The sequence below is a fragment of the Olea europaea genome, chromosome 22, assembly GCF_002742605.1.
Source record: "Olea europaea var. sylvestris chromosome 22, O_europaea_v1, whole genome shotgun sequence".
Taxonomy (NCBI): domain Eukaryota; kingdom Viridiplantae; phylum Streptophyta; class Magnoliopsida; order Lamiales; family Oleaceae; genus Olea; species Olea europaea.
This window is the reverse complement of record NC_036258.1, coordinates 6,236,738-6,259,781: the sequence shown is the minus strand read 5'-3', so window position 1 is coordinate 6,259,781 and position 23,044 is coordinate 6,236,738. Positions and strand designations below refer to the sequence as shown.

Genomic DNA, 23,044 nt, shown 5'->3' with positions numbered 1-23,044 from the left:
TTGAGAAAAAACCTCTTAAAATTTGCAGATAAAGTCTCGAGAGTTTTTGTTTTTCTCTTCACACTGTGTGGATAGATAGTTTGACATCTCTCCACACTTTGTGGAGTCTTTTTTTTTGTCTCATGGAGTTTATATATACTAAAATTATTATTATTATTTTAATGTTGTTGGTATGATGCGTGTGTGGAAGAATATTTGTTAATCACCATGAACAAAATTCTTCACAAAATGCATAATAAAACTTCTTATTACACTAATAAAATTACAATAATTTTTAACATAAAAAAATCTTTTTTATTTTTAACAAAAAAACATATTTAAAATTTAGCAATTTCATAACCACTTTTTCTTTTAATTCTCGAAAATATAATTACAAAAAAGGAAACAATATTTAATACTTAAGAAATTCAATATTAAATAAGTTTTATACATTTATAACAAATTATAAATCTATATATGTAGCTTACCGTACAAATAGCTTATCGTATATGCTGCTTACCGTATTTACAGTTTACCGTATTTGCAAACAACTTATCGTATTTACACCTTACCATATATGCTGCCAACCTTATTTGCAACTTACTATATATGCTATCTACCGTATTTGTAGCTTACTGTATTTTTATATATCGATATTTGCATTTACAAATACTGAGAATGCAGAACAACGTACATTCATGACGCCGGATAGAATAGTGATTATTCTATTAATTTGTTGTAGCTGATGATTCGCAAGAAAGAAACGAAAGAAAACACCCGAAAATCAGAGAAAATACTCTGAAATCAACTTAATATTATTAATAATGTAAAATGACCAAAATTAATCCACAAACCGGGTTAAATAACTATAAAATACGAAATTACGGGAAAATTACCAAAAATGGCAAAATCTTGAAATTATACCAAAATAAAAATATTAAGTAAAAGAAGTAGGTTGCCAAAAATTTGGTGCAATTTGAGTTTTCTAACATATGGAAAAAAGGAAACAAAATATTACCATAAATAGCAAAAAAATAACTAAAAATTGAATTTCGTAAAAGAAAATAGCAGATTTTGGGCTCGAAATTGATGCCCACCAAGCATAGTTGAGTGGCCACGATGTGCTCGCCGAAGAGAGTTTTCCGAATTGGGGTCATAATAGCGATTCTGATAATCGTAGCCAAAGTTATGACTAAATTACCAAAGATGTGTCCAATTCCCCCAATCAAGAAAATAATTGCGATTCACTTTTTCATCTTTGCGTCGATCCACCATTTCATGGTATTTCAGTGCCATCATCGTGCTATCTGACAAATCAGCATCACTCGACTCGAATTCTCCTGCATCAATTCACTTACCAAATCAAATTTCAAAAAAAAATTTAGAATTTTGTTTTTTCAACATAAACATAAAATAAATATTAAATATATATGAAACACAAAATATAAATGCATATAAATATGGTGCACAATATTTAATTTTTTAATATTGAATTACACAAAATTTAGAAATATAATTTTCATACTTAATTCAATCATAGCAACACTATCAAAGAATACAATCAAAATAATTTGTATAATCTCGTATATTTTTTATTCAAGTATGAAATATATAAGTATATTTTTTTTAGATGACACGATACTATTACGTAATTGTAAAAATAGTTTACAATTATTTTCTTATATCATAGAAATATTTATAGATATTGTTTCAAAAAAATTTCAAAAAACTAAAATTCATACACTAATAAGTTACTGTGCAAAGAGGGGTTTTTTTTTTTTTTTTTATATATATAACTTTGCACTTTACGAAGAGTTAACTCTTCGCACTGAGAGGATTTTTTTTTTTTACTTCACACTTTGTGAGGACAGTGTCCGCACATATGCCATTTTTTCGTACTGTGCAAAGAGTTTTGCCATAGTGTTTGCCATCTCTCCGCACTGTGCGGAGAGATTTTTTTTCACTTCGTACTGTACGGAGAGTTTGCCAACTCTCCACACGTGATTTGCCATCTATCTGTACTATGTAGAGAGTTTATTTTTATATATTTTTTAAAGTTCACGTGCGAAGAATTTTTTTCCTCATGATAATTTATATTTACTAAAATTATTATTATTTTTTTAATGTTAGTGGCATGATGTGTGAAAGAACATTTGTTTGACATAATTTTTTTTTTTTAATGTTAGTGACATAATATGTGAAAAAAATTTGTTTAACATAAAAAAAATAAAAAATAAAAAATGACGTCATACATAATAAATTTGAATTAATTTACTATTGATAATAGACCTTCGTCCCTTTTTATTATAATTTAGAGAATGGTTTTCACCCAAACCTATATAGCACGCATTTACCCATCCAGCACGTATATATAAACCGAGAAAGGCTGTTCCATCTGTACGTCACAAGCCTCTTCGGCGCTTCCGTTGCTACATTCATTTCAGGTTACCCTTTGCTTCATATTGACCTTCTGTTCAACACCGTTTGGTCCTGAATATTTTTCGTCTCTTCAACACCTAAATTAGTGGTCGGCCTGCAGGTTCTCGAGCATTTGATTGTTTTGATGGCTACCTCAAGTGAAGCGCACAAACAAGGGTCCATCCAAATCCCTGGTTCAATTTTGCGGAATGGGAATTCTGTACCTGAACTGAATAATGGTGCCGTCCCAACGTTGAAGTACCAGAAGCAAATCTCCACTGAGTGGGCTCCTGAAGAGCAATCTATCTTGGAGGAAGGCCTTGCCAAGTGAGTGTAATTTAGAATATTCTGAACATTTTGAATGTTGAGAATTCTGTTGGGATTTTTGGGTTCTTGATGATTTGGTGTTGGTGTTCTTATTTGGGCTGAATTGTTTATTTATGAGAAATTAATTATGTATTTACACAGGGAGATTCTTATTGGACCATCTTTATTATTTAAATATTTTTTACAGGTGCTGAATATAATTAATTTCGATTTTCAAGAAGAGATGTCTCTGTTGTTTGGGCTCTTGTGGTTTCTTGTGACAGCACACACAAAGACATACAATGAATGTAATTTACTTTGAATGCTGGGGTTATGTAGAAATATATTTTTATTAGCCACTATTTTTTCTCTGATAGGTGTGAGAGTTGGTTGTTTTCCTTTTACAATTGTGTGGACACAATGACAGATAATTTCAATAAAATAATAAACATTCCTTTTTGTTATTTTACTTCTTTGTCGTCCCCATAAACACTCATATAAAATGGTCGATGATATATATTTCATAGAAAGCAGCTTATTTAGTTGGCTTTTCTGATTTCTAATCATCAATGCTGAAGTGATTATTCACATCATAGTACAATGGAGTTATTGTGACTGGAAAATTTAATGATTGAGTAAAGATTAGATGCTTTATCTATTCTGTGCTGTTTGGCATTAAGGTTCTAATCTTTCTTATCTGTCATGAGCTTTACCCTACTAAAACTTGACACACATCTATAAACAGCCAGAGTACTTTTTAATCTCCTAGCCGTTTGGCCAATTTTGATTTTGTTACTATCTTGCTTTTATTGCTTTTGATTGTGCTGGGCCAATTAGACATCTTACACTTTTCACGATATTTATTTGATTGATGCCATTTTATCAGATACTTATGATGATATAATCTTTTATTGTTTAAAAAAGGATCCATGGAGATTGTTATTTTCTGTTAATCTAGCAAAACATGTTTTCTAGTCTTTGTTTGGGTAACAGCTGACATAATATCATAAATTCTGGCTCATTAATTATCTTGCAAGCAACAACATGGTTGTGAACTTCTTCTTCTTTTATTTTTTATTTTTTTGGTCTCTTGAATACAATTTTTATCAGATTTTGTAAGAACCTGCCATGCTTCTGTGCCCTTCTGCATTAGTTATATTTTCATGTCTATGCATGTTCTCTATTTCTTGTATGACAGTTTAATAGTTCGCATGTATCTACGTTTCCAAGTGCAGTCATAACATAATTAGATTTGGTTTGTTCCCAATGACAGTGATTTCCCAATTTGAGTATGTCATTTTAGCATTTGATAAAACAATTTTGGAAAAAAAAATGCAAAAGGATCCAAATAGGCATGCTAATTATTATTATTTTCGTCAGCATATTATCACAACAGACAACTATAGAATATACTACCTCCATTTTGTGTTGATTTAGTCGAAATTCTTATGCTGGCAAACCATTGTTTCTGATGAACACTTGAACATGAGGGTAAGCCTATTTCGTAAAGAAATCAAAGTAAGGCTGAAACAAATAGTGTTTGGGATGGATTCTTGGCCTGATCCTGGGTGATAAAGGGTTTGATTGCGCATCTCCTCTGGCTATAGCTTTTGGAAGAAGTGGTTGCATCACCTTGCATCAGATGATGGACCTACTTCATAAGGGATTCTCGAAGTAAGGTTTCTTGAATCATGGGTGATCAAGGATTCCTAAATCCGTGGCGATCAAGGGTTTATTTGGGCCTCTCCTCCTAGCTATAGCTTTTGGGAGAAATCTGCATGAGTTTCTTCATAAACCACTCTGCCTTGGTTGTATGTAACCCCCCAGCTTGTAGGGGACATTGATATTCTTTGTACTAATGTATGTGTGGCATTTAAGAATGAATAGAAACATGGATTTGGTTGTAAATACGGATTATTTCCTTCACTTTCCTGTAAATGGTGGACTTGGGTCTCTCTATCAAAACTAGTCTAGAATGTAAAACCCCAGATATGGACCTTTCGTCTGAGCAGATAGATGTTCTGTGGAAAGTTTCCGAGAGTTAAATTTTGGCTGAATTTTTAAATAAGTCACACGTGTAGCTAATTTTCTGCTGCCTCTTCTTTGCGATATTAACGTGTGAAACCACAGATGTGGATTTTTTTATCTGAGCAGATAGATGTTCTATGGAAAGTTTCTAAGAGTTGAGTTTTGACTGAATTTTTCAATAAGTCACATGTGTAACTAATTTTCTTGCTACCTCTTCATTGCAATATTCAAGTGTCTGTTGTGGTTTGCATAATCAATATGAAATACTTATTTCTAGATTTGATCTATATCATGTTTCTTCTCTTTCATGTGTGATTGGATAATATATAGTGTTTAGATACACTACAGATATGCCACTCACTCGATGATAGTCTGCTATGCAAAAATTGCTGTGCAACTGAAAAAGAAGACTGTTTGTGATGTGGCATTGCGCTGCAGATGGATGACTGTGAGTATTACCATTAACGTTCTGTTTCATTATGTAATTATTTTTGCTTAGCAACATTCATATTATCAATCTGCTGAAATTGCATAAGAATTACGATGGATATGCTATTTAATTGAAATTATTGCTAGACCGGGTGTTTTAGGGGCCAGCCTCAGATTTATTGGGAGTTTCAATTTAATATCTTCAAAAAGAATTTAGTGGGATTGAACAAATGATCTCGTAGAGGTCATTGCTTCATATACAAGTAATCTTCCTCCTCTCTCCACATGTACTCTGAACCTTTTGTTTTGAAATTTGGGTTTGAATGTGGTGATTTGAATTTTTTGGAATTAAAGAAGCTATCTTCAAATACTGGAAAGGTAAAACCAAAGAAAGATAAGAGACGAAAAGAAAGAAAACAAGGTGTCAGACCTACAATCCCATGTCATCACACTAATGGTTTGATTACATCACTCGATCACAAGACAACATTCAATTGCTCTCTAAGTAATTAGTAGTCTAGCCTCTATTAAGCAAAGAAGAGTACCAACCTGGAGACAACAAGGTGTCCTAAACTACCCAATAACGGTGGATACACTGAGTCTTGAAGAGATAGCTAAGTGAATTTCCATTGAAGAGATTCTTCTTTCTCCTCAATGCTTATGGGTTCCGAAAGATCCATTATTTGGACATAGAACTCTCTCAAGCTGAAACTAAATAGAAAACTAATAGTAACCTATTCTAGACCATCAAGAATTACGAAAATGGAAATTGACCCGACCTAAGACTAATTTAAAGAGCCTCCTAGAAACTACTGACATGTGAAATTTAAAATTGGCGCTGAATACTGTGGAAAACAGATTTAATAGCAAAATAACAAAGATCTAATTGAAGCCTGAGTTTTACTATAAACTTCGAAGGATGAATCTGAGAAAACAAATTGATTGGGATAAAATTACAAATAATTTATGCAAGTGTTTGTTCTTGTGGTTATTTTATGGGTGACAGAATTATTCAATGAGATTTTGAAAAAGTAAAAAGAAGTCTAACAAGTGGTGGAAGAGGTTTGTAGCATGTACTTATAAGCATAAAGGATGGAGAGACTACGTAAGAGAATAAATGATATATTTAAGATTGTACCAATCACAATACTGAGAATGGATTAAGGATTCAAAGGGTTTAGACAAACTGTTTGATTGTTATGTCAGGCAGATCTACTGTAAGCTATTGAAGGGAAATAATTGAGAAAGAAATGATGTCCACTTGGTTTTTTATTGATTTAGAAATAGCCTATGATAAGATGTCAAGATAAGTGTTATAGTGGGGGCCAGAGACAATAAAGTTCTACTATTTAGGAATATTAACAAAAGATATGTATGATACAGTAAACTGAGCATGAAATCTAATGGCACTATGACAGTGAAGTAGAAATTTACTTTAGTTTGTAACATAAATCAAGGTTTTGCTCGGAATCCTTAGCGTCTCATTTTAGTCATGGTTAAGCATATACAACATATCCAAGATGTGGTTTTTAAGTGTATGTTATTTATTGATATGCAAGACTAAAATGCAGTTGAATCCTAAGCCAGTACTTTGAAATCTAAAGATTTTAAGTTCGGTAACCAATATAGAGTACATGAAGTGTCATTTTTTCTATAAAGCATCTCTGAGGAGATTGTAACTTCACTGAGAATCTTATTATTTCAACTTTCTTAATTTTTTAATTGCGTGTACCAATAAGGTAGCTATGGCAGATATTATGAAACTTTAATTCTTAATGTGAACTCATTTTTTATTTTCGTTCATCTGAGCAGGTGAAAGAAGCCAGCAAGAGAGGGAAAGGGGATCTTAATGTCAGAAGGAAAAGCAAAGGTAAAATGGTGAGTACTTAATCACTATTCTACTTAGTTCAGTTTCTAGTGGTTAATATTTGTTGAGTTTTCTTCTCCTGTGGCTGCCAGATCAATTTGATTATAGCCATTTATTATTTGTTTATAAATCAACATTTGTATATTCCAAAAGATGTGGTACTCGTTGAAGCTACTGTAGAGTAGAGTGGTCAAGTGAGCAGTTGCAGCTGCCCATGGGCGTATGGCCTGCACTTCTGGCAGGCTCAGGTTGGGCCACTGCCTTGCTATTACTTTTATTATTTATTTTTGGTTACTTTCTATAAATAACAAAAAAGTATAAAATGCCCTGCATACCTGGAGACTGTGGCCCTGGGTTGGGCCAAACAGGCTTGGTATCACTAACAGTCTAACATAGAGTGATAATCTTCAATTTTTTAAGGGAAGTAGTTGGGCTTTTGAGGTTTGATATCTTTGTTTCTCTCAGAGGAAAGAGATTCTAAGCAACAGGAGTGAATTCATAACTAAGTCCATGTCCAACAGGAGCAACTCTTTGGGTATGTCTAATTATTTATGGATGCTTCTGGTATAGGATCCTTTATATAAAAGCTTTATTCATCTAGGATGGCTGTCCAAAATTAGATGTTGTCAGTTTCAGTTGAGAAAAGATTCTATGTATAAGAATATTATGGGATAGAGAAAAGACTCAGATCTAAGTGTTAAAGAGGCTAAACTTTTCCTCTCTCTCAATTAGTCCATTGATGGTTGATCTATTTCTGTGGACAGAATGTGCCAAGAAAACAAAGTTGAAACAAATAAGAGTTGGACATTTCATAGGAAAATTTTCCTCTCTCTCACTATGGCTATCAGCATTTAGATTGAGTGACAGGTTACAGTTTATTTTGAGGTGATCTATGTTATTGGATGAAAGGAAGAGTAGTAGTGTTCTGAGATCGGTAAATATATTTGTAAAAGAGGCAACAACATGATTGGTATATAAACTTTGAAAGGAAACATTTGGACAGAGTCAAAAGACTTTTGTTTATATATTTTGAAGGGCTATTTCAGTGTAAAATTTGAAAGTTTTAAAACAAAAGATATCTTCTATAGTTTGGCTTTAAAAACTGAAAGTGTGGACGATAAACATGAATTCCTATAATATTTCTTACTTCTAACTTTTTATTATTTTGCTTATGCATTTGTTTCTATACCCTTGTTAATAAACTGCAATAGCATACAAGAGAATCTGCGAGGCAGACACATTAGAACAGAACTTGAAAGAGTGGTTGATATATGAGTTGTTTTTAAAGCTTCACAACTTCCACTCCTAAATTCCTCATGGTCAGCACTCTTCTAGGTAGAGATGTGTCTCCATGAGATGCAGGTCAGGAACCTCTAGAAAGGCAGACAGAAACCTGTGATTACTATTCCAGTTACTGATATATTATGTAACATTTCCTATAATGGTCGTTCTTTAACGACTAGCACATTTAATAGGTGCAACAATAAATCCTACTTTATTAAGGCCTTTATGGCACTGGAAGTAAGATGAGAAATGCATTTTAACAATAATAAGCTCCAATTTCTAAGGTTGGAATGTGTTAAAAGACTAGGCACCAGATAATGCTAGATTTTATACACGTTGGTCCAGTATTTCTGGTGTTGGAATTTGGAAATCATTAATGAGGATAGATACAAATCAAGAATATCATAATATAATACTTGTTCATTAATGAATATATTGATATTCTCTCTGCTGGACCATTCTTCACATGGGAGGAACTTTAAACATTTTTGGTGTAACTCTGCTACTCTTAAGTTTGTTTCTTCTAGCTACTGCTAACTAGTCAATGACTATTATGATACAACATATTTGGTGAAATACAATTATGATGCTAATTGCTATCTGCTTACTTTTTTGTACTTTTTATGTAGACAGAGGCTCAGGGGACGCGCCCTCTTTTCTCAGCAAAATATCTTTGATCCTTCAGAAAGCCATCTTGTTAGCCATCCAGCAGGATTTACCTCCTGCTTTAGAAATGGTTACTAATTACAATAAGGATGGCACTTCATACAATGGTTGGGGTCATAGAATGACAAACCCCATTTCTTTTTAGAATGAATTCTCTACTGGTGATTTTCATTTGCTGGTAGATTAATCGTTACTTGTGATCATCCATGCTTGCACATTACATACCTTGCTTGACTTTGATACTATATTCATTTGCATCATTAAATAATTCAATATATTGAGCTTTCGTGGATGCTACTTGATATGTCATATGATGTTAAAGGACAATTAAGTTATCATGCCATAGGGGTCGCATATAACGATATAAGCTGAATAGGTTTCTCTCTTCTTCTTTTGCTTCATAAATTTATTCTCTCAAAATCTTTTTATATCTATATGTCAAGTTAATGATATTGATACTTGTAATAAGTAATCAGTGATAACCATGATAATTTTTTCTTGTTATACCACCATCAGAAGTTTGGATGATTTTCTATAACTAAGAATCCTAAAATGCATATGAATTCATATATGGAATGGTAACTCTACAAGTATACAAGAGATGTAAGAAATATCAAGTAAATGTTACTGATTGAATTTGAAATTCTTTGTCCAATCATGGTGTCTAATTTTTGGTTTTCGTATGAAAATTGAAAGCATATGAAATTAACTCCTCCTTCCATCCTGCAAAGATAGGTTTGCTTTCCTTTATCGTATGTTCCGAATTGTAGGTCACTTTCCTTGTTTAGAGCATAATTATTTCTTAGTTTTCTAATATGCCCCTATTTAATGTGCTTGATATCAACAAATATGAATAACTCCTATTTAAGCCATTATTAATGTAGGGGTATATTATAAAAATAAGTAAAATTTATTGTTCCAACTATATTAATTACATTTTCTTAATTTGTGTGAAAATGGAAGCAACCTATCTTTGTAGGACGGAGAGGGTATGTTTCTCATGTGGTAATTGATATATGGGAGTAGCATTATGGATGCTGATACAGTTGTGGCTTATTGGCATTTATTAAAACTATCATATTTCTGACATGGAAAGTCAATCTAATAGGAAGTGAATGTACTGTAAGAGCAAGCATATTGTTAAATGCGGATGGAATTGAGAGAAGACTAACATTGGTGTTTAGGGGTATGAAAAAAAATGCAATATACAAAAGATGAATCATTAAATATAGAATGGGCATGGGAGTCGGAAAAGTATCATCAACTGGAGATGAAATGTGAGAAAACTGAGTGGATATGGTTAACTTGGATGAAAGAATATGATTCTTATCAAAGAAAAAAAATTCGGATGAAGATTATGCATCTAAACTTAGCCGAGGTATGACTTCTTGTTTAGTTATGCACTATGCCTCAATAGAAATGAAAAGCATATGAATACAAAGTAGGATATTTTGCTTAGAAAGTGTGTTGACTTGTCTGTTATATTCCAGTAAACTTACAAAGTGGGGAGAAATCAATTAGTTTGACAAATCTAATCCTAGTTGTCGTAACTGGTAAGTCCCATCCAGAAACCTGTTATAATTATGCAAAAAAATCTTATAATGTGTCAGCTATATATGATGTAAGTTGAGGCAAGCTGATGCATCGTGTGCATAATTGTATGTATTCTGAAATAATATTTCATATAAAAAATTGTGTTTATTATATCACTGCAAAGGTATATTTGTCTAGAAACATTTTTTTCTTTTTTTGATAAGTAATCAAATATTTTATTAATCACGGATAATACATAAAAAGTGTATTATCAATTTATACAAGAAAGAAACGATATAAAATTGGGCAACCCGTCTATACGAGTAGTAGCCGCAGTATTAAACCAATTATACAAGGTCAAATAAAATGATTCTTTGATATGCTCTGTAGTCCTTGAAAGATCGTCAAAACAGCGGTTGTTTCTGTCCTCTACACACACCAGACGATGTGTGACGGTCCGAATCCTTGACTATTCGAGAGTCACTAAATAAAACTTAATTCTTTCATAAGAACTAAAATAAAAACATGAAATAATTTTATTTTTCTCCAATAAATAAATAAATTTTGGTTTTATCATGTAGTTGCGAAAAATGAAAGAAAGAAAATAATTTCAACATAACAACTAAATTTGAAATTCAAAGTTGTGTTTTAAATACAACACAATTTATTAACCTTAGCCCCATTGCCATCTTCATGTTGACTGTCTCGAACCATTAATTGCCTGAAAGGGGGGAATTATCATAGAGTGAGATTTATAAAATCTCAAAAACTACGCCATGAATTGTTATTGTGTATGACTTAAAAGAGCATAATAATCATAATCAACATAATGGAGACACAAGAATTTTACCGAACGTAGGTGGTAAGAATTCTTATGTGTAACGCTACTAAACTCCGGTCTCCTTAATATAATTATAATCATATCATAACATATGTGACCCATAATAATTTTCTTGAAATTCATAACATAACAATAATTCAACATAGACAGCATACTTACAGTGAAGTTTGAAAGGAAGAGTAATAGAGACTTGATCCCTTTACAACTTCCACCTTGGCTTATGAATGTGTATGTGTGTATTATTTGGACTAAAAAAAATATATTATTGAGTGGTAGCATGTGAATGTAAATGAGGGGTTTAAATAGAGCAAGATTAGTCATGCATCTTTAAGGAAAAATTCATAATAATAGAATTTGTTCCTTGAAATTTGTGAAATGAGCATGAATCTCTCCATCATTCCTACATTTATTCATTCACACTACACACTACCTTATGTTTGGTCAATCAAGCATAAATCAAGAATTTTCTATGTAAGTGTTTGACCAAAAATTTAATCAAAAACATGTGAGAATTAGTACTTATGGTAAGTTTGCTACAAGGTCTTAGAAGGTGGATTAACCCTCAAATGAGCCCCTAAATTCTTCAATTTTGATAATTAGACCCGGAAATTCAAGTGCGGGTATTATACGATGCACCTTGGAATGAGGTTCCAGACAAACTTGCTATCCTTATTATGAAATTTTCTCCTCCATGCTTCCAATACATCCTCCATACACTGCGGAAAAACCTAAACCATGTGTTGAGAAGCTAGAATATCGAAGAGAACGAGCAACGTCACAGTGAAGGAACGAATGGTCAATCATCTCCCCATTCCTCCTTCACATATAACACCACTCCGTAAGATAAAAACTCCTTCTTAGGGGGTTATCTACCGTTAACACTTGTCCCTTCACAACCGCTCATAGTAAAAATGCCACCCGAGGAAGCAGTTTACATTTTCATACCATCTTCCAGGGAAATTAGCTCTATGCAAGTCTCAATAAGGACCTAAAATAAGTACCAATTGAGAAAATACCACCCCGTGCCAAACTCCATCTGCTACAATCACCCTCTTCTGCCTTAATGCACGCCTCATACAAGGAGTTCATAAGTATCGCATAATCATCCAACTCCCAGTCCTGCAAATCCCTCCAAAACGCAATGTTCCAGCTGATATTCCTATTATGTATATGTACAACCTTTTTCACCATAGCAGATGGCATCGGAGCAACACAATAGAAGGAAGCTCCACTCTTTACAGCCAATTTCCACACCAACAAGCTTCCCAAAATTTGATAATGTTGCCATTCTCCAACATAACATCAATTTATCTAGGAAATCTCTCTACTCTCGTCGGATTTACTTCCATAAACTAACTCCATAAGAACTACGACCCTCAACTGAGCACCATCCTCCCTCCATAACACCATATTTCGCCTCTATAATTTCTCTCCAAAAGTTCTCCTTCTCCATGCCAAATCTCCACAATCACATCTAGAAACTAATTACTATTTGGAAAAAAAAGTGAAAATTAATTTGGAAGTTAGAGTTTAGGTACTCATTCAACACCATTGGAGTATTGGTGAAGAGAGTAAATGAATCAAGTCAGAGACCAAATGTACTCTCACTAAAATACATAATATGTAGCTGAGAATTGGATAGCAAGTGGAAGATTCATTCATCATTCTATGCCCTTGTTTGAGCTCCATTCTTCTCAAAATTCATTTTCAACCACATATTTTTTAATAAAATAATATTACACTCAAACCCATAATTTTTTTTTAATTTTTAACCACACATACTCCATCAATCACTATTTAAAAATGCATTATTTCCCTTAAAATGGGGGCTCAAACAAGGGCTATATGTTGATTTTAAAAGCTGTTTATATTAGCATAAATTGTAAGGAAATATGAACATGGGCATTATGTTGTTTGTTTAACGAATCACGCTACACATGGCTTCTGATTCATGAAAAGAAGTGCCACGCAAAACCGTTTTGGGCAATATCATAGTTATTTTTTCAATATGTAATACATGTGGTGTTAAAGATCATTACATTTCACTTGAGATCGGGCTTCTTTTTTTTTGGGTGACGTATCAATAGTGTTATCAATTACGGCGATTAATGGAGCCATATGTCTTCCATAAAAAAATCAAAACAAGATTTCTACTAAAGAACACCATCTCATTAGAAAAAAAGTATTCCAAGGGCCAATTATTTCACATTAAATGCATGTGAGAGGATCTCAAGTGAGTTGATATATATGGAAATATACTAATTAGTAATTGCTGCTAAGCTGCAGTTTGTCCACTATATAGTAAAAGACACCCGTGATAATAATTTTTATGCTCTCCTTGCTTATGCCTTTTCCTTCTATGTTTTCTTGCAAAAACCCAAATTATTTTTGTGGGCCAGAGAAGCAATGCACTTATAGGCTTGTCTCCAGACATATTATTAATTTGTCATAGGGCAATCATACATATTTATACTATACTGTTCTTCTACTAGCTTCCTTAAAAATTGTTTGCTTTGTGTACAGATGGTGGTGCTACCACCGGCAGCTTCTTTAGCAGAATGCTCAGACCTTTGACCAGTTCTCATCAAATTTGTCCACTTATCGGCTGAAACATTTTTATTCGTTTTAAATTGTCTTATTTATAACTAAAGATACATCACAGTAATTACTTTTCTTGATTTTGGTTGATATATTCATTTGTAAAACAAAATAGGGGTAGCTCAGTGGTCAGGCCTTGAATTTGCTCTCCAATAGTCATCAGTTCGAGTTCCCTCAGGGCCATTAAGGTGAGTATCTGACTGTAAATTTCAGAGCCCGTAGGATTAGTCGAGCTGCGCCCACGGTCATGGGAAAAAAAAAAGTAAAACAAAATATATTATTGGGATTACATTTTAAAATGCCAATATTATTAGGAGTAGCCTCCAAGCTCTTATATATTGATTAACCATTTAACCTTAACATGCCACGCAAGATGTGGCTCATCTGAGCACCCTCCGAATGCTCATTTGAGTATTAGATGCACCGAATTGCTCGTTTGAACTTAATAGGCTTTGATACCATGGTGAAATTTGGATTTCATCTCAATGGCTCAACCTTGTTTACATCTTTATTTTATGTAAGATTTATCCCTTAACAAGATGTACAAATCACTGTGTCGTGCTTTCTCTTGTTGCTCAATTAAAGAGATTTACTATTAGACAAGGTTGGAAAGAGACTAACGGATTATCCAATTTTGTCATAATTAAGTCTTGGAAGCATCTTAAATTTGACTCCATATTGCATGCATGGTTGTCACTGCCCCATTGTATTTAAATAATATTCTCACCTGTTTCTGGTAGATCTTTGTTTGGTTATATGCTTTACGCTGATCTTGATACACTAATATTCTCACCCTTTTTAGATTATCGAAATTCATTTCCACTTTGTTCATGCAGGGAGCTTCTTTGATGGATGTATCTGAACTCTCTCTTTCTCTATATTTCTCTTCTCAGGTACAAGAGCACATTATCCTCCTGGTCAAGCTTGAGATTACATTTCCAGTAACATGGACAGGTATGTCATAAAGCTATCATGGTCTGTTTTCTCAGGTTTTCAATTTTATGCACGAGGATAGATGCATTAAGTTTTTATTTTTTTGTTCATACAGGCTGTGATGTGTGTGTTTGTTTTTCATTTTTTTATTTTTTATCTTTTCCGACAAACGTCTCTGTTCATTTCTATTATTCTGCCATAATGAAACCTTTGCCATCCCAGAACCATCTTTACTTTAACATGAAGATAGAATTCACTAAAGGTAGTTGGGCATTCACTCAGTTATAGAGATGTGACACAGTAGGAGGAAGAGGTAGAGAAAGGAAGATAAAAGGTTTTTTGTTGGATGCATATTTCCTTTCTTTTTTACTTTATCTTTTGATTGAAGACAATCACAACTCTAGTTGGTTCCATTCATGAGAAAGGTCAGTAGTACTTCCAAATCCATTATATCCCATTTATATGGGTCCTATACTATTGAACTGAGAACTCGTCTCTTTATATGTTGGACTTAACCCGCTATTGCACAAAGCTAGAGTGGCTGGGCCGGTGGAACCTTTGTATTATATTAGATGTCAGTTTCCTTTTCTGCTTTGCGTAGCTGATTACTCCTTTACTCTTTTTATTCCTTACCAATTTTGGATTTGAAGGTTTGATAGCCAGAATACATGATAAGTAATTGTATCTTGTTTGGTTAGGTACGTGTTAGTGGTTGTAAAGAGATGGAAGGGGGACCTTTTGCACAGAATTTTGGAGGAAACTTTCTGCATGAAATCTTGACACCTGTATTGGCATAAAAGAAACCTAATTATCTCCCATAGTTTAGCTCCTTTAATTACTTGTATAGTTAACCTTACATAATCAACTCCTTAAAATTATGGTAGTAATTAGGGTCAATTATTTCATTTGTCATTGAACTTCCGTATTGTTTAACTAAAACGTCATTAAATTTTAATTTGTTTTTGCATGGTCACTGAACTATTAAAATTGAAATCCATCCATCATTAAATGAATTTGTTAAAGAGGTTGCTTACTTGGTGAACGAGAATCCTACATTACTTATTAACGTCATTAACTTTGTTTCACTGGACACATAATTTCCTAAAGGTCACTGCACTGTTACTAAATGATCTTTGAATTTTAAAATGTTTCTCCATTGTCTCTGAATTTTTAAAATTATTACCGGGATCCACTTTTGTTTGCAGATAGATGAATGCATGACAATTAATAGAAAGGCCACCCACGCAATAGGGTAAGTATTACTTCTCGACAAATTTCAAATTTTACATTCTTCTCAATAATTCATGTGAATGTTTTAATAAGGTAATTTTGTAGTACATGGAAAAATAAATTCCTACAATATTGGTATCAATTTAAATGATGTTGTGCATGTCGAAAATGGGAGTTTTGTTGGGCATACCATGTGCACATACCTGTATTTTCGTTAGAGAAAGGATTATGTTAACTTTGTCACAATTGTTAGTGGAAAATTATCTTGATAACAGAAAATATTATAAATCCAATCAATGGATAACAATTGAGGCTGAAGTTTGTGTCCCCAAATAAACCACCAATTTTGTGTGTTCCTTAGAAAGGTAGGAGTTAAAGGAAACGAATGTTACAATAAGAGGTATCATATGAGAAGTGATGAACCAATTGAAGTTAGTAACAACTTCCATTTTTTATAAAAGAGGAGAAAACACCAACATTGCAAGGGAGTTGTTGAAAAGAATGTCACATTTGAGATTTGTCAAAAAGTGAGCTTACTCTAGTATCTGGGTGGCCTTTCCATTAACCCTTTTTATACAAGTATGAAAGTGGACAATCAGTAATAAGTTTAAAATTTAGGTGATCTTGGAGAAGTATTTTAAAGTTTAATGACCATCTGGGTACATGATTTGTCCATTGGACAGAATTAATGGCGTTAATAGGTCATATAGGATTGACGTTCGGTATGTCAACAATCCCTTTTAACCGAATTCACTTTAATGATGGATGTATATTGCTTTTAATAATGTAGTGGCCGTGGGGAAATAAATTGAAGTTCAATGACATATGAGTAACGTGGGCAAAAAAGTTCAATGACCAATGGTACAATTGACCCTAATAATGAGCTCCTACAGTTATAATAATACAAGTATACAATTAGCTCCTACAATTATTCTTATTTCAACTATTATCCACAATCAAATTATATTCTTTCCTGATTTTCAGTGGATGACTCTTGACCAAGCACCTTGTTAGTTTAGGAAAATATTAAGGGTGCGTTTGATTGTCAATGTTTTCCATGAAAAATGTGTTTTTCCACCCAAATTCCTACTTTTTTGTTGTTTGATTGACATTTTTTCCATGGAAAATATTTTCCTACTTTTGATCACGTGATCATATTTTCCTCAAAATCAAGGAAAATATTTTCTTTAGAGGGTAGGATTTTATTTTTCAGGGAATTCACTCTCTCATATGTACACTTTCTCTCATCTATCTACCAATGAAAAATGGACAAATATAATATTTTTTGGATTGAAAATTAAATTAATCAAACACATTTAATGCAATAAGTTTTAGGCAATTTAATTGCCTAGAATTTATTTTCTTTCCATGCATGCTTGTAATCAAACGCATCCTAATAGATTTTACTTTCCATTCATCACTTCTTTAATTTATGTTTCCTGTCTCATTTTAAAAATCATCATGATGTTAGAGCATTCATTGTGTGAACTAAATTGTCATGATGAGCCCAAGCTCATGATACAAACTTTTCACCAATGCTTTAGCCACATCACTAGAAAATTAAATATTTCTAACTTCTTTGAAGCCTGCACGTTTTTACCATGATCAAGAGTTTTAGGATAGACCACGATCTCACTTCTACGATATTCTCAAATTTACATTGTGGCTCAATTACGATGGCTCGCCACGATCTTACTTCTATGATATTCTCAAATTTACATGGTGGGGTCAATAACAATGGCTTGCTTGTTTCTTGGGTCCTGGATGTCATCATACTGAAGATATGCAGCATATCATTAGATAATCTACAAAACTAAAGCGGAATAGCTTCATGGAGCAATTGCTTCCCGATGCTAGCATATTTGAAGATGCCTGGACTAAAAAGGTTTCCCTCTCCATCATGGAATACCATCAGAAGTTCAAATCTAATGTTGACAATCAACATGCTTTTTTCAGAAATTGCAGGAGTATTCCAATTGCCTTGCGGACTTGGACCTATACATCAAGACTCTTGTGACAATACTCAAAATGCCACAACCAATTTTCCATGTCCGGGTTAGTTACCAAGGTCATGGGTTCAAGGATTGGTACCTCCCCTCACCCATCAAAAAAAGGAAAAGAAAAAAATTAAATAAAAAAAGAAACACAAAATGCTATGCTATCATTTTCTTCACCAGTTTGTTCTTTCGTTCCATAAACACTAGAAATTCAAGCTTCACATGGGAAGAGGCAAAAGGACTTGTGACCATGCTTAAGCCTTCTTTGGATGAAGAGGGTTGAGGAAACAAAAACAGAGGTTGTTTCTAGTGAGAGGAACAAGTTTCACACAAATGCGTGGACCAAACAATCCAAACTCTATTTAAAAGCTTTTCAGGAATTCGAAGCAACAACTTCTATGGCCTCCTAAGAGATATGAATAGCAGTAGAGAATGCGACCAAAAGGAGAGTTCACAAACTGGTTTCATGCAAATCATCTGGGGCCTTTCCAAAAGGTTGCATTCTCCTTTTTCAAAGTTTGTTTTCACTATGATGATTCTAGTCTTCTCACTTTAGGTTCATCAATCCCTCTTTCCAAATTTTGTGTAATTATTGAATAGATTATGTTACGACATACAATTGTAAAAGTACTTTTTATGGATCAAATAATAAATATTCCTTTTTTAGGTGGTTTAAGAGATGCTGCTCAATCAATTAGCTATGAAATACCATTTACTCTATTTTCTAATTTTCCGAAGTAAACAGGAAAGTGTTCTGTTACCATCGAATATAAATTATTTTCCCTATAAATTTTGTATAAGAATACTGATGACTGCTTATGTTGTTCGATAATGAAAGATTGTTACTGATGACTGCTTATGTTGTTCGATAATGAAATAGTGTTCATCCATTCTCACTTTATCTTGTCTAACGTGAGTTCATCCTCATATTTTATCTATCAGTTAGGTCATCCTCCTCATTTTTGTCTCTCCCTCATTTCAAAAAATCACTAGCAACTACTACCTGAGCCAGCAACATTTTGTTGCCTCTGATTAGTTGATCATGACAATATCATGGAAATGCTCTCGGGAATTATATTGCAGTTTGATTCAAGCAAATGAATATACAGTTGCTTGATAATTAAGACAATGTCAAGGCTGGAGTTGCAGTGTCACGTGCTTCCAGATTTGTGAATAAATATACCTTAATATTATCTCCTCCGTTTCTTATTTCGATGTAGTACCCGTTACATAACTGCCATTAATGACTTACAATTTCTATGTATAATATCCGTTTGCAGCTTGAATGGCAGGGGAAAGATGTCTCCACTGTGAAGGAAGAGCTAGCCAACTCCATCCTTGTTTCTTCGCGCTGGAAATGCAATGATAATCCAGCCTCTAAAGTACCGTATCATGGAAATGAAGATTGTTGAGTATGTTTCTTGCAGTAAAAGCTTTAGTTTCTTTTTTCAATTTGCACCATTCATTCAGTCTTTAACACCTCAAGTCATATTTTGCAAGGCACCTTCGAGGATATGTACTTACCACTCCAAAAGTTGATTGGACTAGTTGAATTGGCAACTTATCCAGTGGTACTAAGGGCCCGTTTGGCATGACTTTTGAAAAGTCAAAAAGAGTTTTTGAGACCCAAAAACCGCTTTTGGCCTTGTTTGGTTAATTTTATGAAAATACTTCTTCTAGTTTGAAGTGCTTTTCAAACACTTTGGAATATGAAGTTCTTTCAAAAATTGGTTTTCAAATAAAACTTAAGGTAGCTTCCTCCAAAAAATCTTCTACATGAAACAAAAATAAAAGCAAAAGTCATGTCAAACGAGCCCTAAGTAGATCTTGCAGGGTATGCATGCCAGTCTTTGGACAATTGAGTATCCTAGCAGGCCCATCTACGGGGCATTCATGGGTCGTAGTTTGCGATGGTGAACACAACATTGGCTTCAAACATTGAGAGCCTCGCTAAACTGCCACTGATGGTGCCTCCAATTGAATTGGTATTTCAAACTCCAAGATGGTTACTACACTATATTTTCTTCCTCTTGGTTTCTTGTAATTGTTTTCCTTGTGCAATGCACCAGGCTTAATGTCCTTATTCGACTTCGACTCAGCTAGAATTGGCTTCTGCTTTGGATATGCCCGTCTTTCCTCCCTGTGCATATCTTGAACGAGGAATGGCGGGGCCATCTTTTATATAAGAAACATATACTGCTTTTGGTTTGGTTTAGGAGTGGCAGTAATTGGTTAGAGTTTCCGCTGGTGGACATTGGATTAACGACAAGGGCATCAAACATCTCCCTGTATTACCACTGATGGCGCCAGGCTCCAGTTGAACCAGTCACTAAGTCCATGATGCTTACAAAGTTCATATATATATGTATTTTTTATTTTATTTTTGTGCCCTCTTTCTTTTTCTTCAGTTATTTTAATTTTCATCTCAAAGGTGCAAAAGTATTTCTATTTTTCATTTTCTACAGATAAAAAACAGATGGGCCTCTCAATGGTTCTCTCTCTACTACCATTTTGTGTCCCTTTGATTGTTATATTAGTACGACAATCAAGTAAATTAAAGACTGGCAGTGTGACAAAACACCACACTTTGACAGTAAGCACAAAATTAAGTGGTCAACTTGAAAGTTGATTGTTTACTGCTTGACAAGGCACGTTTTATTAATTTTTTTAAAAGTCATTTATTTGACTTTAATTTCAAGCTTTTTCTTTGAAAATTGTATAATCGAAGTAATTATAAATTTTATAATTTTAGTTGTTTGATATGAATTATCTTAATCGTTAATGATTTTTAGAATGTAAAATGTTACTTACTATTTGAATATGAAGGTTTTATCCCAACCTTTTCTTTTACATCGTCGCCTTACTCAATCTCACCTCCTATGTTCCAACCTAGAGCACCGTTTTGTTCGGAGTTGCATCCTACTTATCTCTTCCTTTTCTTTACACGGTGTCTTCTTACTATCTAATGTTCAAAGGCATGTCCTTGGTATATAGTGATATTCATAATTGATTTATAATTTCATTTAGGATTAAACATTAATTTCTACAATCACCAATACTCATTTATTATCTACAGATATTGTGATATTCATATATGTTCATCTGAAAGTTTCCTAATATTTATAGATGAATGCATGTTATATTTATATAAATTATCTTTTACTTATTTTGAAATAAGAAAGTGTGCTCGAGTTTCCTAACAAGTTACTTATAAATTTCCTTTTAATGCAAATAAGTAGTTCTCATCGAATGTGTGAATTTATGTGGACGTGAATGTGTAATTAAAATTAAAATTTGACTTTAAATGTGAATTATAAGTTACTTTTTCGAGAAATCAAACCTTTTAGTAACTCACTTATAATTAAGCATCACCCCCCCCCCCCCCCCCCCCCCCCCCCCCCCCCCCCCCCCCACAAAACCCTCTCACTGACACCAACACCCTGACTGGGGAAGAAGAAGATGAAGTGGAGGGATTATCAGAGACTCCCAATTCTCATATCCAACAATCTCCATCAACGCCACCGTCTCCACTGCCCTACCTTCCTCCGCAAGGTACGACCCGCCCAAGCACGAGCTTATTTTTCATCTAAAAGGTGCAAAAATATTTCTATTTTTCATTTTCTACACTTAAAAAACACATGAGCCTCTCTCAATGGTTCTCTCTCTACTACTATTTTGTGTCCCTATGATTGTTATATTAGTATAATGAGTCACAAAACACGACGCCTTAGCCGTAAGCTTGAAATTAAGCGATCAATTTGAAAGTTTGTATAATTGACTAATTTTAGGAATTATTAAGGAATTATAGATTTTATAATTTTAGATGATTGATATGTATTATCTTAATTATTAAATGATTTTTAGAATGATTAAAAATTTTAAACGATATTAAAATAAGAAAATGTTTTTAGGCATAGGTCTTGTCTAGGTTCGTAAAGCTTGAAGCTTGACATTCACGTCTAATTTTTATAATACTTATTAAAAGTAATGTAACAAATGAAAATTATGGTGCTAATATATCCCTTTGTAAAATCCTACTTTGCAAGCGTAGTTTCAAATTTATTACAAAACCGTAGATATGTGACGATTGTCAAGCTTTACTTTATTTGAAAGACTAATTAAAGATTTTAAGGGTGGATAAGTTTTCAAATGCTATCAAAATTTCAAAGAAAAAAGAAACACAATTGAAATTAAGTAATTTTTTGTCCTAAAATTGTTAAAAGAAAAAGTAAATTTTAAAGAAAAGACGTACATGTTAAGAAAAAAATTACTTAAAAGTAATTGTTGATATAAAAAATTGTAAATGAAGACTGATATGTAAAAGAGAAATTATTATAATTAATATACTTTATGTCTTTAATAGAAACAGAAATTAAATGATGAGACTAGACCAATTTTTAACAGACGAAGGAGACGAAATTTGGTCAAGAAAATTACAAGTTGAATCAGATTAAACTAAATTTTTCTTTCCTTTAAAAAATAATAATTATAAATAAAGACAGCCGTTATTGAAAGTCAAATTGTACAAATTCAGACACGTTTGTTATTAAAATTCTCTACCATACAAATTTGGAAATTGTCTGAAATAACAACGTCAAGTAGTAGTAGTATTCCGAATTCGTTCACGTAAGAGGGAGGCGGCACAAGAAATTTATGGGTCTTCGACAAAATCTGAGGACGAGTCGGATTGTCTCTTTAAAGTAGACGTCTAATGAGATTCGATGACTCAATTAGCTCGACTTGTCCCATTTAACACATTTTGGGACTCTAGTAGATTTATGAGTCTTCGCGCAAGATGATGGTAGGTAGATAATTCCAAGAGTGCGAGTCGAATTGTGTTATTAAAAAGTAGATATGTGATGAAATCTGGTGACTCGATTAAATTGTCTTTCCACCACTGCCATTACGTATTCGGTATGAATGCACTAACTATTA

At 33.3% G+C, this 23,044-nt stretch overlaps 1 protein-coding gene across 12 annotated transcripts; it reads left to right on the top strand.

The window, feature by feature from the left end:
* The first annotated feature begins 2,307 nt into the window (after positions 1 to 2,307).
* On the top strand, positions 2,308 to 20,807 carry LOC111371544. Of its 12 annotated transcripts, none has more exons than XM_022993589.1 (12): positions 2,308 to 2,423; positions 2,519 to 2,724; positions 5,080 to 5,179; positions 6,973 to 7,030; positions 8,941 to 9,084; positions 13,875 to 13,955; positions 14,064 to 14,137; positions 14,843 to 14,903; positions 16,088 to 16,134; positions 19,402 to 19,521; positions 19,610 to 20,094; positions 20,179 to 20,807. In XM_022993589.1, exons 2-7 carry the CDS (start codon positions 2,543 to 2,545, stop codon positions 14,087 to 14,089), a joined length of 591 nt encoding a protein of 196 aa, XP_022849357.1. In that variant the 5' UTR covers positions 2,308 to 2,423; positions 2,519 to 2,542; the 3' UTR covers positions 14,090 to 14,137; positions 14,843 to 14,903; positions 16,088 to 16,134; positions 19,402 to 19,521; positions 19,610 to 20,094; positions 20,179 to 20,807. The 12 variants fall into 12 exon arrangements, 7 of the variants coding, with proteins under 7 accessions (XP_022849357.1, XP_022849356.1, XP_022849360.1 ...); XM_022993588.1 differs by having other exon boundaries at positions 19,390 to 19,521; XM_022993592.1 differs by lacking the exons at positions 8,941 to 9,084; positions 13,875 to 13,955; positions 14,064 to 14,137 and adding an exon at positions 17,894 to 18,604 and having other exon boundaries at positions 6,973 to 7,038; positions 19,390 to 19,521.
* Positions 20,808 to 23,044: the final 2,237 nt, after the last annotated feature.

Coding starts and splice junctions, on each gene's coding strand:
- LOC111371544 (XM_022993589.1), top strand. CDS start 2,543: ATGGCTACCTCAAGTGAAGCGCACAAACAAGGGTCCATCCAAATCCCT. Junction 5,180..6,972: donor TGCGCTGCAGATGGATGACT/GTGAGTATTACC, acceptor TCATCTGAGCAG/GTGAAAGAAGCCAGCAAGAG. Junction 13,956..14,063: donor TCAAATTTGTCCACTTATCG/GCTGAAACATTT, acceptor TAAAACAAAATA/GGGGTAGCTCAGTGGTCAGG.